At 42.7% G+C, this 13,551-nt stretch overlaps 2 protein-coding genes across 2 annotated transcripts; one reads left to right on the forward strand and one right to left on the reverse strand.

Annotated features, from left to right (window-relative positions):
* Positions 1–68: 68 nt before the first annotated feature.
* polr1d (RNA polymerase I and III subunit D) lies at positions 69–5,810 on the reverse strand. Its single transcript, XM_069171153.1, has 5 exons — positions 5,710–5,810; positions 5,050–5,147; positions 4,595–4,671; positions 2,712–2,794; positions 69–395 (listed from the first exon to the last, which is right to left on the reverse strand). The coding sequence occupies exons 1-5, from the start codon at positions 5,746–5,748 to the stop codon at positions 348–350; spliced, it is 345 nt and encodes a 114-aa protein (XP_069027254.1). The 5' UTR covers positions 5,749–5,810; the 3' UTR covers positions 69–347.
* A 562-nt stretch (positions 5,811–6,372) lies between these two features.
* On the forward strand, positions 6,373–11,174 carry sybl1 (synaptobrevin-like 1). Its single transcript, XM_069171152.1, has 8 exons — positions 6,373–6,515; positions 6,925–7,106; positions 7,357–7,414; positions 8,815–8,952; positions 9,106–9,196; positions 9,599–9,666; positions 9,791–9,883; positions 10,112–11,174. Exons 2-8 carry the CDS (start codon positions 6,961–6,963, stop codon positions 10,178–10,180), a joined length of 663 nt encoding a protein of 220 aa, XP_069027253.1. The 5' UTR covers positions 6,373–6,515; positions 6,925–6,960; the 3' UTR covers positions 10,181–11,174.
* The last annotated feature ends 2,377 nt before the right edge of the window (positions 11,175–13,551 follow it).

The raw sequence follows: 13,551 nt of genomic DNA on the forward strand, positions 1-13,551 counted from the left end.
CTGAGTGAACAGTGCAAGAGATTCTTGATTCCATGAACTCCCCTGAAAAATGAAAATAAACAGTCCAGTTTAAGGTTTTAGATTTATTTCCCTAATTCCAACAGTTCAGGAACGCTGAGCACAAGACTAATATACATTTACCATACATCATAAATCTCTTTGAACACAATATAAAAAAAATACAACTGTACAAATGTTTGAGTGAGTCATGATCAAACTCTTCTGAGGGGTCGGAGGCGTTGCCGATCGGTTCTTTAGCCGGTAGCTTTATAGAAAGGGAAATACTGATGGAACAAATGTTTCTAGTTTGTAGGAACTTCTCTGCTGTGCCACAGACGTGAAGCTGTTCACTCCATTGGTTGCTCCTGTCTCTCCTTGAACTCGTTCACTCTTGCCTGTAAAAAAATAAATAAAAGAGCTTGTGGTCAGAACTGGCATTGAGAACAAGTGGTCACTGGCATTACATTTGTTTGTGAGCTGTCATTTTGAACCAGTGAGTCTGGTATTCTGGACTCTCTGGCTCGGCCGCTTTTAACCAATCGGCACCGCTGCAAATACATTTAGAACTTCACAATAAGTCACCAACGCTACTCGCTGATTGGTCCGTCCTTCAGACAGACTGAGCGAACATCAATGCGAACAATGTAATAACAGACAATAGACATAGACAATAATAACAGTGAAGAAAACTGAAGCTCTGAGCAAAAGTCCTGCAGAGCCGGCGAGACAACAGGAGGTGCTGAAGCCACATCCGACCCGGTTTCAGTTGATCTCTTCCCACAAATATCAAGCCGTGACGATGCGGCAAAGTTTGATGTCTCGCCGTGACGCAGGAAGTTGATGTTTAAGGTCAAAGGATGCTTGAAACCTCACGAAACGTGCCACATACATCCGGCGTGGTGAGACCATACATGTGTGTTTTGCGAGTGGGCGTGGCCAAACGGCTCGAATGTCTCAATATATCATCAACTACATGTTTAGGTTATTGTGACCCGACTTTAGGTTCATGTGATCAACCAGCTCGACGTAGAACGTGAAAGTATGGAAAGTATGATGATGAGGAGGAGGTGCTGCTGCGACACACCCTGATCGCACACTGACACCATGCTGTTAAAAGGGAAATGTGTGTGCGTGAAACGAGCCTTCCTCTTTCACCTCCTCTTTCACCTCCTTCTCTCAGCTTCCCTCAAAGACACCACCCGAACTTCATCTCTGTGACACGTTCACATTCATGAGGTAAAACATTAGGTGGGCCTGTTGTGAAGGAATGTGGTCTGACAGTCCAGTCTGGTTTTTAGGGTACGAAAGCCATATTGTATTTCGTAAAGATGTTCTTCTTTTCCTTCTTGGTCGTTCTTCTCTTTACGTAAAGTGATTTGCCTTTTTGGAGGCTTTATCATATTCAAAATCTCATGAAAGTGGACACACATACAGTATGTCTCCCGGCGAAAAATTTCGTATTCTAGTGGAGTCCAAACGGCTCGAGAGCGCCCCCTGGAGAGATGCCCCGGCAGCCACATTTACCTAAATTCAGCAAATCCGGTGGACAGGTGTATCACACCTGGACGCACAAAAAAAGTTACATTGCACCGTTACGTCAACTCAACAGCAAGTCCACCATTTTGAATTTAGTCGCCATTTTGGGCGATTCTGACACGTTGTACTTTGTCGAACTCCTCCGAGGGATTTTGTCGGACCGACTTGAATTTAGGTTCTAGAGATAGAGAACATGTTTGGGATTAAAAGTTATTAAAATAATTCGTTTTCGTCAATGTGTGTGCCCGTAGTGGTGGCCATTTTGAGCGTCTCGCCATGAAACTACGAGTTGCTTTAAATCTTATGTACATGGACCGACCTTCTCCAAACATTACAGGTATGATAACAGCCCCGCCCTGAAGACCCCTGTGGGGTAATATTCGCTCATAGTCATAGCGCCCCCTGTTGGCCACCGGAAATTACACTTTTCATACTTTCACATTCTACGTCGAGCTGGTTGATCCCATGAACGTAAAGTCAGGTCACAATAACCTAAACATGTAGTTGATGATATATTGAGACATTCGTTCGACTTTGTCAATGGGCGTCGCTGTGACAAATTTTGATGTCTCGCCGTAACACAGGAAGTTGATGTTTAAGGTCAAAGGATGCTTGAAACCTCACGAAACGTGTCACATACATCCTGCGTGGTCAGACGATACATCTAAAATGTGTTTTGCGAGCGGGCGTGGCCAAACGGCTCGGCAGCGCCCCCTGCTGGAGACAGGAAACGAGACAAAAATAGCACCTTTACGCGGGGATACGTGGTCCCTCGCGCGCCGCACGTTCGGGGAGACGGCTTCGGGGAGGCGGCGTGCCGGTGTGCGAGGGCCCGTACATCACTGCTTGCAGTTTTAATTTTGTATATTTTTCTTACAGTCAACAAATCCCATTAAATCACCAAAACCAACAATGTATAAATCCTACTAACCAGTCTTCTTCTGCATATAAAGCCCGATTGGTTTTCTCCTCTGTGCCATAGAGCAACATTGTTGTCCAAAAACTATTTAAAACACAACACTGAGCCACACTGCCTGAGAAATGTCCTCATTACAGAAATATGGAGTTTATTTAGAGTTCACTACACAGACTAACAACCGTGATGATCTTCTCACTTACTAGAGATTGGAAAATGATTCTTTGTAGTGAAGAAGTATTAAAGGACAAAGGTTTACCTGAAAGGTGTTGAGAACATGTTGGCAAACGTCGGTGAGTTCATTCAAGCCCCTCCGTAGTGGCTCTGTGGCTGAAAGTCCGCCTGAAACAGACAGTAGACACCTCTGATGAAAACGACCACCTCGAACAGTGATGACAAAAACAACTGAAGATGATGCACGCAGTCAGTGAGCCAATCGTCGCAAGGTTTCATTTAGCGTAATGAATGTTGACAAGTCCCATAACAGCTGTCTAAGCACACCCTCTTCATACTCATCCTCCATTTTTCACATTTGCTGATAATGAAAGCAGCCATGATGAGGAACTCTCGCCTTAAGAGAGCAAAACCCAGCAGAGTGATGCTGTGGCGACACAATTGCAAATGGAGTCATTTTCTCTTGCTCATTTTAATGTGTTTCTTTCAAAACAAAGGCCATACTTCCATATGATGCATGAACATATGCGAGCTAGTGACCAATTTATATATAATTTGAGTGACAATTGCAAATGAAACATCACTCATTTGAGATATGCATAGAATCGACTTGGACTACATATAATAACAATATAACTTGCTGATGAAGGGCATTGCTTCCACCTGCTCTGCCTGCATCACTGTGCTGGGCTCCATTTGCAGTAGGAACAGTCTAAAAACCTTTTGATTGTCCCACGTCACAGCCTCTTTTGTGACGCTTTGTCACTTTAATGACTCAAGAATTTTGTAATTTGAGTGTATGGGTCTTAAAGTAAAAAAATATGAGAACTGAAATGTTTCCAGCTATTTATGTGATGTGCAGTATGCTTTTTTTTTTTTTTTTAATAAGAAGGGATTGCAAATGACTCTCTTCACTTGGCAGTAGTTAGAAAAAGAAAAAGAATTCACAAAATTCTACAAACTGCAATTTTTGAGACAAGTTCAACTTTTCACTCAAATGTTTCACTGGCATTATCATTTGTTATGTCTTTTTTATTAAATTAAATGCCAAATATTAGTGATCACTAGTGGTCTCCACTGTATGCATCCAATAATATGTAATAGTGCATACTAAACATGGGGAATAACATGTATGCAAATGAAAATACAACACCTGCTGAAAAAGTCTTTCTAAAACTGAATTGAGGCGCTTAAAGCACATTTTAATTTTTCAACTGTACAAAAGTTTAAAAAAAAAAGTTCAGTTTCTTAACATTGCAAATTGAATATGCTTACTTTAATAAGCATATTTCTGCATCCTCTTTTAGACATGGATCAAATGAAGCGAGCAATTTGTGGTAACAGCCTGCAGGAGTGTCTTGTTCTGGTAATCAAATTGATTAACCAAAAAATGTGTTACTAAAAACAAATGAATGAAGAGAATTGTTAGCTGCAGTCTTGCTGGCTTTTATCGATTGACATTGATGACTTCCACCAAGCATTTCCACTGTGGTCATGGAGCAGGACAGTAATGACAAGAATAAATTTAGAAACAGCTGATTGCCTAAAAGGTCAGTGGAAACTTGGGTTTTTCCTCGTGCCTGAAAGGTAAATCTGTGCTGCTGTGATGAGGCCATGAGGAAAGATGCTCCAGGCGTCCACAAACTTAGTTCAACAACAAAAACAAGTTGTTTTCGTAGTCTTGCAGAGTCCTTTCATGTGATGTGGCTGCTTAATCCGCTGGCAAAGTGTTTGTTTTTTTTCTAACGAGGCAAGTGGTTATAACTTTTAGCAGGAGGTATGTGCATGTGTGTTACTTCATCTTATGTATCTCTGTGAAATAAGTGAAGGCACCAGACTCCCATCAACATGTTTACTTTGCAAGACAGTCTGATAATGTTTATTCTTGAGCATGAACATAATCAAAATGCCATTATAAGAGGAAGAAAAAGAAGATGAACGGATGTCTGTTAAAGGATCGTCTCTAACCTCGTGTCTGAATCCGAAAGTTGATCTTGCTCTCAGATGGATGGGTGATGGTGTAGCCACAAAACTCCACATCCACACTGACAAACCAAAACAGGAAAAGTGAAAGTGAGATTTGTGATTGTTATCGATGTTTTGTTTAAAAATGGGTGGAAGTGTGATTGTTAAATTTTTTCAACATCAACTCATCCCAGCTGACCTGGCAGACTGACAGAGAAGCAAAACATAGAGAACAAAAGAGGAGTCACAAAGCTTGTTATAAACTGCCATAAGCATCTCTGTGAGTTAAAGAGGGGAAATTCCCGCTGGGGCCAAACTACAAATAAAGTTATGGTCATACTCTTGAATTTGACACGCAAAACGGGACAAAAAAAAAAAAGAAAGAAGGGACAACAGGACAAGCTCGTGACCGAGACATGCTGAATCCGCAACATTTAGTTGGAAGACAAACCACTCACTTCTTCATGATCATATATCTGAGGGAGTTGCCCAGTGTATGGTCTTCGTCATGCAGCACAAAAGTCACACATCCCTCATCGCCTCCCTCAGCCTGGACCTTAAGACGCAGAGGAACCATTCATTAAGACATCACACTGCCAACTATAAACAGAAACATCTCCCAAGTCCCTCCCAGAAGAATCAGTCACACTGAGAGGCAACTATCATGCATTGCCAACAAAACAGTCAATACTTACAGTCTCGCAGACAAAATGACAACAAGCATGGCTTCATGACCAGCAGAGCACTGAGGACTGTTCAAATAATGCCCCCCAGTGGACAAACTCTGAGCTAGCTGTGGACTAACAAAGCAGCAGATATGAAGTAGATGAGCAGCTAACCTGAGCTTTACACAATACACCTGATTATATGAGCTCATGGTCTGAGTCCAGAGTTAAGGCTGCATTAAAGAAGAATAGCTTTTAGTGTCGTCAGGGTACCGGTGAAATACAAACGTTTTCAATGCTAGCTGCTGAAAGCTAGCCACGTGAGAAGTTTACAGGCCATCGGACATGATGCTATTCGCTTCTTTGGTTGAATATTTTTCTCCCAAACAGGAGTTACAACGATGGTAAAGACATGTAACCTTCAAACCGCAAGGCTTATGTTTTGTTTCTTACCATTTCTAGGACAGGTTTCTTTTCTCCTTCCCCAGCCATGCTTCACTACCTGCTACGTTAGGTCAATGGATGACGTCAGACCTCAGTCCTCAACGCTGTCTGGCAGGGACGAGGAGGAAGAGGAGGAAGAGGAGGAGGAGGCGTACGGATGCACAGCTTTAATGTGTCTTCACGCTTTGTCACTAATCTGTAGAGTGAGAGTTGATTTTCTGCCAGGTGAGGTGTGAGCAACGAAAAAAATAAAGCAGCACTGTTCAATATGTTTATATAAACAGTATCCAAACGCACATGTAGAGCGCTCATGTGTATAAGAGCAGTGCAAATAGCCTCCATAAATATAATGATTTGTTTAGATACGCCTGTAAATGTGGTACCAGTTATGTATTGTCTCCATTTTCAAAAGCACCTATTTTCTATTTATTTTCTATTTTTGCGAGGTACGTGTAATTCACGAGTCACCTGAAAGACCAACACGAGGGCAGAACGAGCCCTCCGTCACGCGGCTCGTCGCAGTGTCGCCGTGAGACGCAAGGACGAAAACATGTGACGTCACACGTCGTGGGGAAAAAAAAAAAAAAAAAAAGTAGTTCCAAAAGCGGAACGATTGCATTGAGCAGGAAGGGCGGCCATGTTGTAAAAACTACATTACCCAGAAGACGTCTGCAGTCGTTTCCGGTCTGAAGGATTTGCAAACCAGAAGTCACTCGAAAGGGATTAGCTAGCTTGCTAGCAGCTGAAACCTCTTTTAGATGTGAAAATCTGAATTTAATGAGCGATTTTGAAAAAAAATTCCCTGACAACTCGAGGTATTGGATTTGTTCATATATATATATATCGCTGTTAAGCGTGTTAGTTCAGTCACTCGGAACCGGAACCGCTCTCGCGTTAAAACGGCTTCTTAACGCTGCTTTGTACATTTGGTCAACAACATTATTTGCTGGCTTGTCGTTAATCTCGCGTTTGTTTTACATCTCTCGTGACAACTGGATGATGTCGGTGGTCATTAGTTTATTAGTAATTGACGCGATTAGTCAAAAGTCTTGAGTTCTTCGTCATTTCCTTTTTCTTATGCAGCAATTGTGGCGTCCCCCTAAAAAGGGTGTTCCCAGACCCCCCTGTGTTGAGCAGCCTCCTCTCTCCTCTCCTCTCTCCTCCATCCTGCTGGCCTTCGGCTCTGCCATTAACGACTCACTGTTTTTGTTCTTGTGACGTCAGCAAGACATTAGAGCCGACGAGAGCCCAGGTGTTGCCATGGCAATCCTGTTTGCCGTGGTGGCTCGTGGAACCACGATCCTGGCCAAGCATGCCTGGTGTGGCGGGAACTTCCTGGAAGTCACTGAACAGATTTTAGCCAAAATTCCTTCGGAGAACAACAAACTGACCTACAGCCACGGCAGGTAGGACGACTGTGTGTGTTGCATGACATCGGCCCTCAATGTGACGTGAAAAGACATCTGTTTTGATGTCTTTTCCGGTTGGTCCTTTATATCATATTGGTAAATGCACCACGGGTAGTGTGATCTGTATTTAATGTCATAGAAAGTACACCACTGTTAAAAAAAAAAAAAAAAAAAAAAACTAAAACAAAATACCCAAATGCTCTGTTTCAAATAACTCACACCTGATGACCAACTTTTTCTTTTCTAGCTATCTCTTTCATTACATCTGCCATGACAGAATCATATACCTGTGCATCACTGATGATGTAAGTATATAAATTCATGAATTTGTATGTCAGGAAGTAGATGTCATCTGTAAAATGTTCGTAAACCATTGAAATGGCATTACATGACGGGGCGTGGATTCATTCAGTCAAAGCAATTTCTTTAGATTTTGAAAATGAATTAGATCTTAGACATAAATGTAAGCTTTCCAGCCACTTTAAAAAATGGACAAATACACTGATCAGCCACAACATTAAAATCCCAATACTGTGTAAATTCCCCTCTTGCCGCCAAAACAGCTCGAAGCTGTTAAGACTCCAGAAGACCTCTGAAGGCGTCCTTTGGTATCTGACACCAAGACGTTAGCAGGAGATCCTTTAAGTCCTGTCAGTGGCGAGACAAACCCTCCATGGATCAGACTGGTTTTTCTTGTATGTCCCAGACACTCGATCAGATTGAGATCTGGAGAATTTGGAGGCCAAGTGAACACCTTGAACGTCACACTCCTTCAATCATTCCTGAATCATTTTTGCTGTGTAGGAGAGCACAGTATCTTGCTGAACATCAAGGGATACTGGAGGTGTGTACGGGATCTGCTATGTTCAATTGGTTGGTACGTGTTGAATGCCACAACTCGAGGTTTCCTAGCAGAACATTGTGCCGAGCATCAACCTGCCTCTCCCGTTTTGCTTTCTTCCTAGAATACATCCGACTGCCATTTCTTCCTAAAACAAGCGGTGCACACCCAACTGGTCGGCCACCTGATGTAAAACAAAACGTGAATCATCAGACCGGGCACATTTCTTCCATTGCTCCACTAACCAGTTCTGATGCTCAAATGTCCATTCTGGGTGCTTTTATCAGTAGGTGAGGGTCAGCGTGGGCACTCTGACCTGTCTGAAGCAACACAGCTCCACACGCAGCAAGCTGCAATGCACCTTTTTATCATAGGCAGCATTAAGGGTTTCAGCCATTTGTGCTGATGTAGTTCTTCTGCGGGATCGGACCGCAACGGGCCAGCCATCGCTCTTCATGCATATCACTGAGCCCTGGGCACTCGGTCACCAGTTCACTGACTTTGGATCTTCACGCTCGTCTATTTTTTTCTGCTTCCAACACATCAACTTCAGGAACTGACTGTTGACTCGCTGCCTCGTGTATCCCAACACTTGACAGATGGCATTGTAACAAGATGATCGATTTTAGTCACTGTACCTGTTGGCGCTTTTAATCTTGTGGCTGATTGATGTACACAGTGTTATTTTTCCATAACTAGTGTTACTGCTGTCAGTACTGGTTATCTGAAGGATAAAAGTGGGACCTGCTCTTCATTTAATGGAAGCAGTTAGCAAAGTTACACACTCAAAAATACATTCATTAACACATCTTTAAGTTGTTGTTTATTTATAATTTGTATTTATTTACCTCTTGTCTGCCAAAGGACTTTGAGAGGTCGCGTGCATTCAGCTTCCTCAGTGAAGTCAAGAAGCGCTTCCAGACAACATACGGGTCACGAGCACAAACAGCTCTCCCCTACGCCATGAACAGCGAGTTCTCCTCTACACTGGCAGCTCAGATGGTGAGTTCAACAAGATGCTGAGCATACTGAGGAACGTTTTCCTGTGAGGGCTGTGTGACAGCTTTTCATATCTGTTGTCTGGGAAAACAGACACATCATACAGATTAAATCCTCATTTGATATCCTTTTCTATGTCTTTCCTCTTCTTTGTAGAAACACCACTCAGACCCACGGGGATCAGATCGTGTCACTGAGACTCAGATGCAAGTCGACGATCTGAAGGGCATCATGGTTCGCAACATAGGTGAGCCTCTGTCTTCAGTTTCCTCTTTGTACAGTGATTCTTAATACATCTCTTTTTCACACGGGTCATTGAGATGATAATGGAACCAAGTGTGCAGTAAATATAATCAGACAAAGCTTTCAATATGTGACTGAAATTTTTTCGGTCTTGAATAGATGCAGTGTGATTGTGGTTGCATCAGTGAGTGACCTCCTCATTATGTTGTGCCTGTGAAGGACTGCTATTTATTCAAGCCCAAAGCAAATATTATGGCAACCGTTTAATACTTAAAACCATTGAAAGCTGGAGGATTATTATCTCAAATGTCAAGTCATATTTTACCAACCTTTTGACATGCATCTCATTACACTGGACCTTTGTGTCTCCCATGTTAATGTTGGCTCTTGTGATTGTTTTTAACAGACTTGGTAGCTCAGAGAGGAGAGAAGCTTGAGCTGCTGATTGACAAAACAGAAAATCTGGTTGATTCAGTGAGTTTAAAAACCAGCCGTTCCACTCTGCTCATACTTCTTTTTTTTTTTTTTATTAATCTAGTGACCTACTCATCCACAAATATTGTCACTGATGCTTTTTTTCCTTTACTTCCTCCTCCAGTCGGTCACGTTCAAGACCACGAGTCGTAACCTTGCGCGAGCCATGTGTATGAAGAACCTCAAGCTGACTGTTGTCATTGTGCTGGTGTGCCTGGTGAGTGCAGACAGAAATGACAATTGCTTCCTTCAATGGAACCAAACGGTGTACATCTATCATTATTTTTTATGGACATAAATCATTCACAGATTACTTTGCTACTCGTGGTTTGTTTTTAACAGTGAAGAAGCTCCTCCTGCGTGTGTTGTTTCCACCGTATGTCTCGGTTTGGGATGAAGCCGACAGTTGTGCCGGAGGTGAACTTCATATCTGTTCTCTTTTCAGGTGGTCCTTTACATTATCGTTTCTGCTGCCTGCGGAGGCCTCAACTGGCCTTCGTGTGTCAGTAAATGAGAGGAGTGGGGACGAAAGAGAAAAGAGACGAGGGGGAGAGGTGCCTGTTCAACTCTGCTTGCCAATGGACACAAAAGGAAATGCAACGTTCCTTGCTTTAACTCCTCTAGGTTTACCATCGCTGGAAGACGCATGCTTCTCCTCCTCCTGCCTCCTTCTTCGGCCCAACTTTGATTCTTCTGCACATTTGATTTGCCTTTTGGACCGGGAGTCCCACCTCGTGCCCAAACGAATGGACAGCAGCCATGTGGCCTAAAACTGATGTGGAACAATAACCCTGTCTTATGTTAGTCTGTTCCATTCATCCTGTCTCATGCACTTAGTGGCCTGGTGTTTCAGTTTGTGATACTGTCCTGCACCTATATATGTAATTAATCCATTCAGACTGGCACCAGAATGATCCATAAAGATAGCAAAGTTTAATTTGTTATTGTGCTGCTTTATCTTTGATGTCAACAGAGACGTGGGGGGCCTGCAAGTGTAAGCAGCATCCATTTTGCGTTACAGATCCCTCAAGAAGGACTCGCAATGTAGTGTCTGGTCATCTGTTATATAACTGATTACTAACTTTTGACAAAAACTGATGCAGTATACAGATTTTCTGATTTACATGTTTTATCACCAAGCACAGTAGTGTCTCCTAAAATGTATGTTGTAAAATACCAGATATGATCATCTAAATAAACATTGTATATTTGATTGCGGTTACTGATACACAATATTTCTGTTAAAGCAAGTCAAGGTTGTTTTTTTTGTTTTTTTGAGAATCACGGTAGGAGGTTTCTGTTTCCCTTTCAGAGTGCTCCCTTTTTCTTTCTCTTAACACAATGCACTTTATATATATATATATATATTGTACATATATTTTCTTCCTGGCATCATATGGCTCATGATCATGTAATTATTTAATTATTGTACATCCAGATTGAAATGAATAAACTCGGATGGTGATTGATCTTTACACCAATAAAAAAAAAAAATAATAAAAAAAAAGGTGTTATGGCGTGTTTTCTATTGTTATTTTGAAGGTAAACACACCTCCTCTTTGTTCACCTGACTAACTCCTGCTGTTCAGAGCAATTGTGGACGCCAACTCACCACCATTGTGAATCCCCAGGGGTCAAAGTTCAAGCAAACTTCCAACGCTTGCTTTGACCAACTCCGGTCCGATCAATCGATCAGTCGATCAATCGATTAGTCGATCAGTTGATCAGTCGGATCTCCTGGATGTCCGACTGAAGGTGGTTTTGATGAGGATGTTGTGAAAAAGGCGGAAACGACCAGGTGAAACTAATCGGTCATCTCGTTCACTTCGTTTCCTCTGTAGTCCTGTGTTGGGACCTTAAATGTCGGCCAATTGGTAAGGCAGTTTTATATGTTCTAACTTTAACATTAAAAGTTGTACTTTTGCTCTTTGTACCAAAAGTTACTCCGACCGATAGAAAGTAACGTGAACTCAAGCACTGCTAGCTAACAGTGAGCTAGCAACACGTCACTTAGTTTTGCGGCGGTTTTTTGTTGTTGTTGTTGTTGTTGTTGTTTTTTGTTTTCAACCGTTGAGATTCACGTTTGAAGGTTGTTTTTTTTAGCGGCAGTCCGCGGTGTTTGTACTATTCCGGATAATTAAGGCTCCTCGGTGTCCTGTTATCGGATCATAAACACATAAACATAAACAAGGACACGAACGGGTACTTGTCTGTGTTTTGTCCTGTTTCCAGGCCTCACGGAGCGGGGACGAGTCAGGTACTACAAATACTAATACTCTACGACACGTGTTGTTCAAAGGCTTCACCATACACACGTTTTGACCAGCTGATCCCACAGGTTGAATCATGACGTGTTAACTTCCCTCTAAGAAGACGGAGCTGTGCAGCACAACAAGACCAACGTGAGTCTCTGACGGTCAAATACTAATACTGAGATGTGCATGATGTTAGAAACAGCAGCTGAACATGAATAGTTATTAACACAACGCAGAGCTTTCGACCAGATGACGTGGCCTTCCTCAGTGAATGGACTTAGTGGACAAAGTCAATGAATCCAGCTTAGATTTGCACAACTGCTGACGTGTCTGTTTCTGACTTGGAGGGAGAAAGGCTTGCAGCTTTGTCTTGAGGGGTTGTTTTTTGGTTTTTTTCTTGCTAACTGACTGAAAGATGCTTCTGTGCCATTTTTCTGACCGGGCTCATTAGTGTGGTTTTGTTCCTCTCCTCTCAAAGGACAGCCTTGTCACTGCACCATGCTGACTGGTGTCCCCCAGTTTGACCTGCTGCCCTGTGGCCTGTGAGAGGCAGCGCTGCGCCGGGCCGTCCTACTCCTAACTGCTCCCTGTGTGACACTGATATGTCCAGTCACCCATGCAGGGAAAGGCCATTTGAGGCTTTCTGCACGGTGCCTGAGGGCCTTCATAAATAGAAGAGCATTGTACTATTGCGTGTACAGCAACTTTTTTTTAATATGTGGTTCAATTTAAAAGGGTGTAGCTTGCATTCAATTATTTCTAAGATAATCAGAGGTACTTTGTAAGACCTCATGGATGATACATAATCTGAGACAGGACTTGAGTTTGTTGTGTGATAAGGTGATGTGGTTTTGAATTGTTAGCAAAACACAGGGTCCAGTAGACCACATAGCGGTTGGCAGTTTACTGAGTTTTGGCTGTGAGTGAGTTTTGTTAGCCATCGTACTTGTTTTGAATATTGACGCGGCAGCATACAGTACATCACTGAGGTGTTTTGCGAAGTCTCGAAGCTGCTTTTGAAAATGGACGTCACATCTGCATTCTTGTTTAACTGCTTTACGTCAAGATTAAAGCTCAAATGTTTCAAGCCTTACTTAATACCATATTTGAGAGGATATAAGACTAACTCTTGGGGCACTGATAAGTCTCCTCTGGAGCATGATTTACATCTTGTGTCAGTTAAGATTAGACTGTGGTCACGGGGTCACAGGCCCTGTATAGGTTAAGCAGAAATAGCATTGGTCTTAGGGGTCTTAGACTCTGGTGTCACATCACTGCTGTAGTGCCTGGATCGGGTGTCGTGCTGTTTGTGTACAGCAGGAGGCCATGTCATCAAACAGGGATGTTGTCAGTGGAGAGCTTTGAAAACATACGAGCTGCTGACACTGTAACGTGACTTGCCATTTCAGAGTGAGTTTCAACATAAAGTATTTCAGGGATTTGCCATTTAAAATGGACATAGTGCAAGTTTCTCCTGCACCAAGGCACCCTGGCATTCTGCTCCTCTTTTCATTTATCCCATTACGAGAAGCCGCCTGATCCATTCTCTCACAAAAGAGGGACTTTGGCTGCTTAGCAACAATGAATGCCAACTCGGTCTGGCAGTCCACGGCCACTCCCCCTCCGCTGG

Source organism: Embiotoca jacksoni, unplaced genomic scaffold, assembly GCF_022577435.1.
Source record: "Embiotoca jacksoni isolate LCO1_2020_lvr unplaced genomic scaffold, fEmbJac1.0.p SCAF_5, whole genome shotgun sequence".
NCBI lineage: Eukaryota > Metazoa > Chordata > Actinopteri > Embiotocidae > Embiotoca > Embiotoca jacksoni.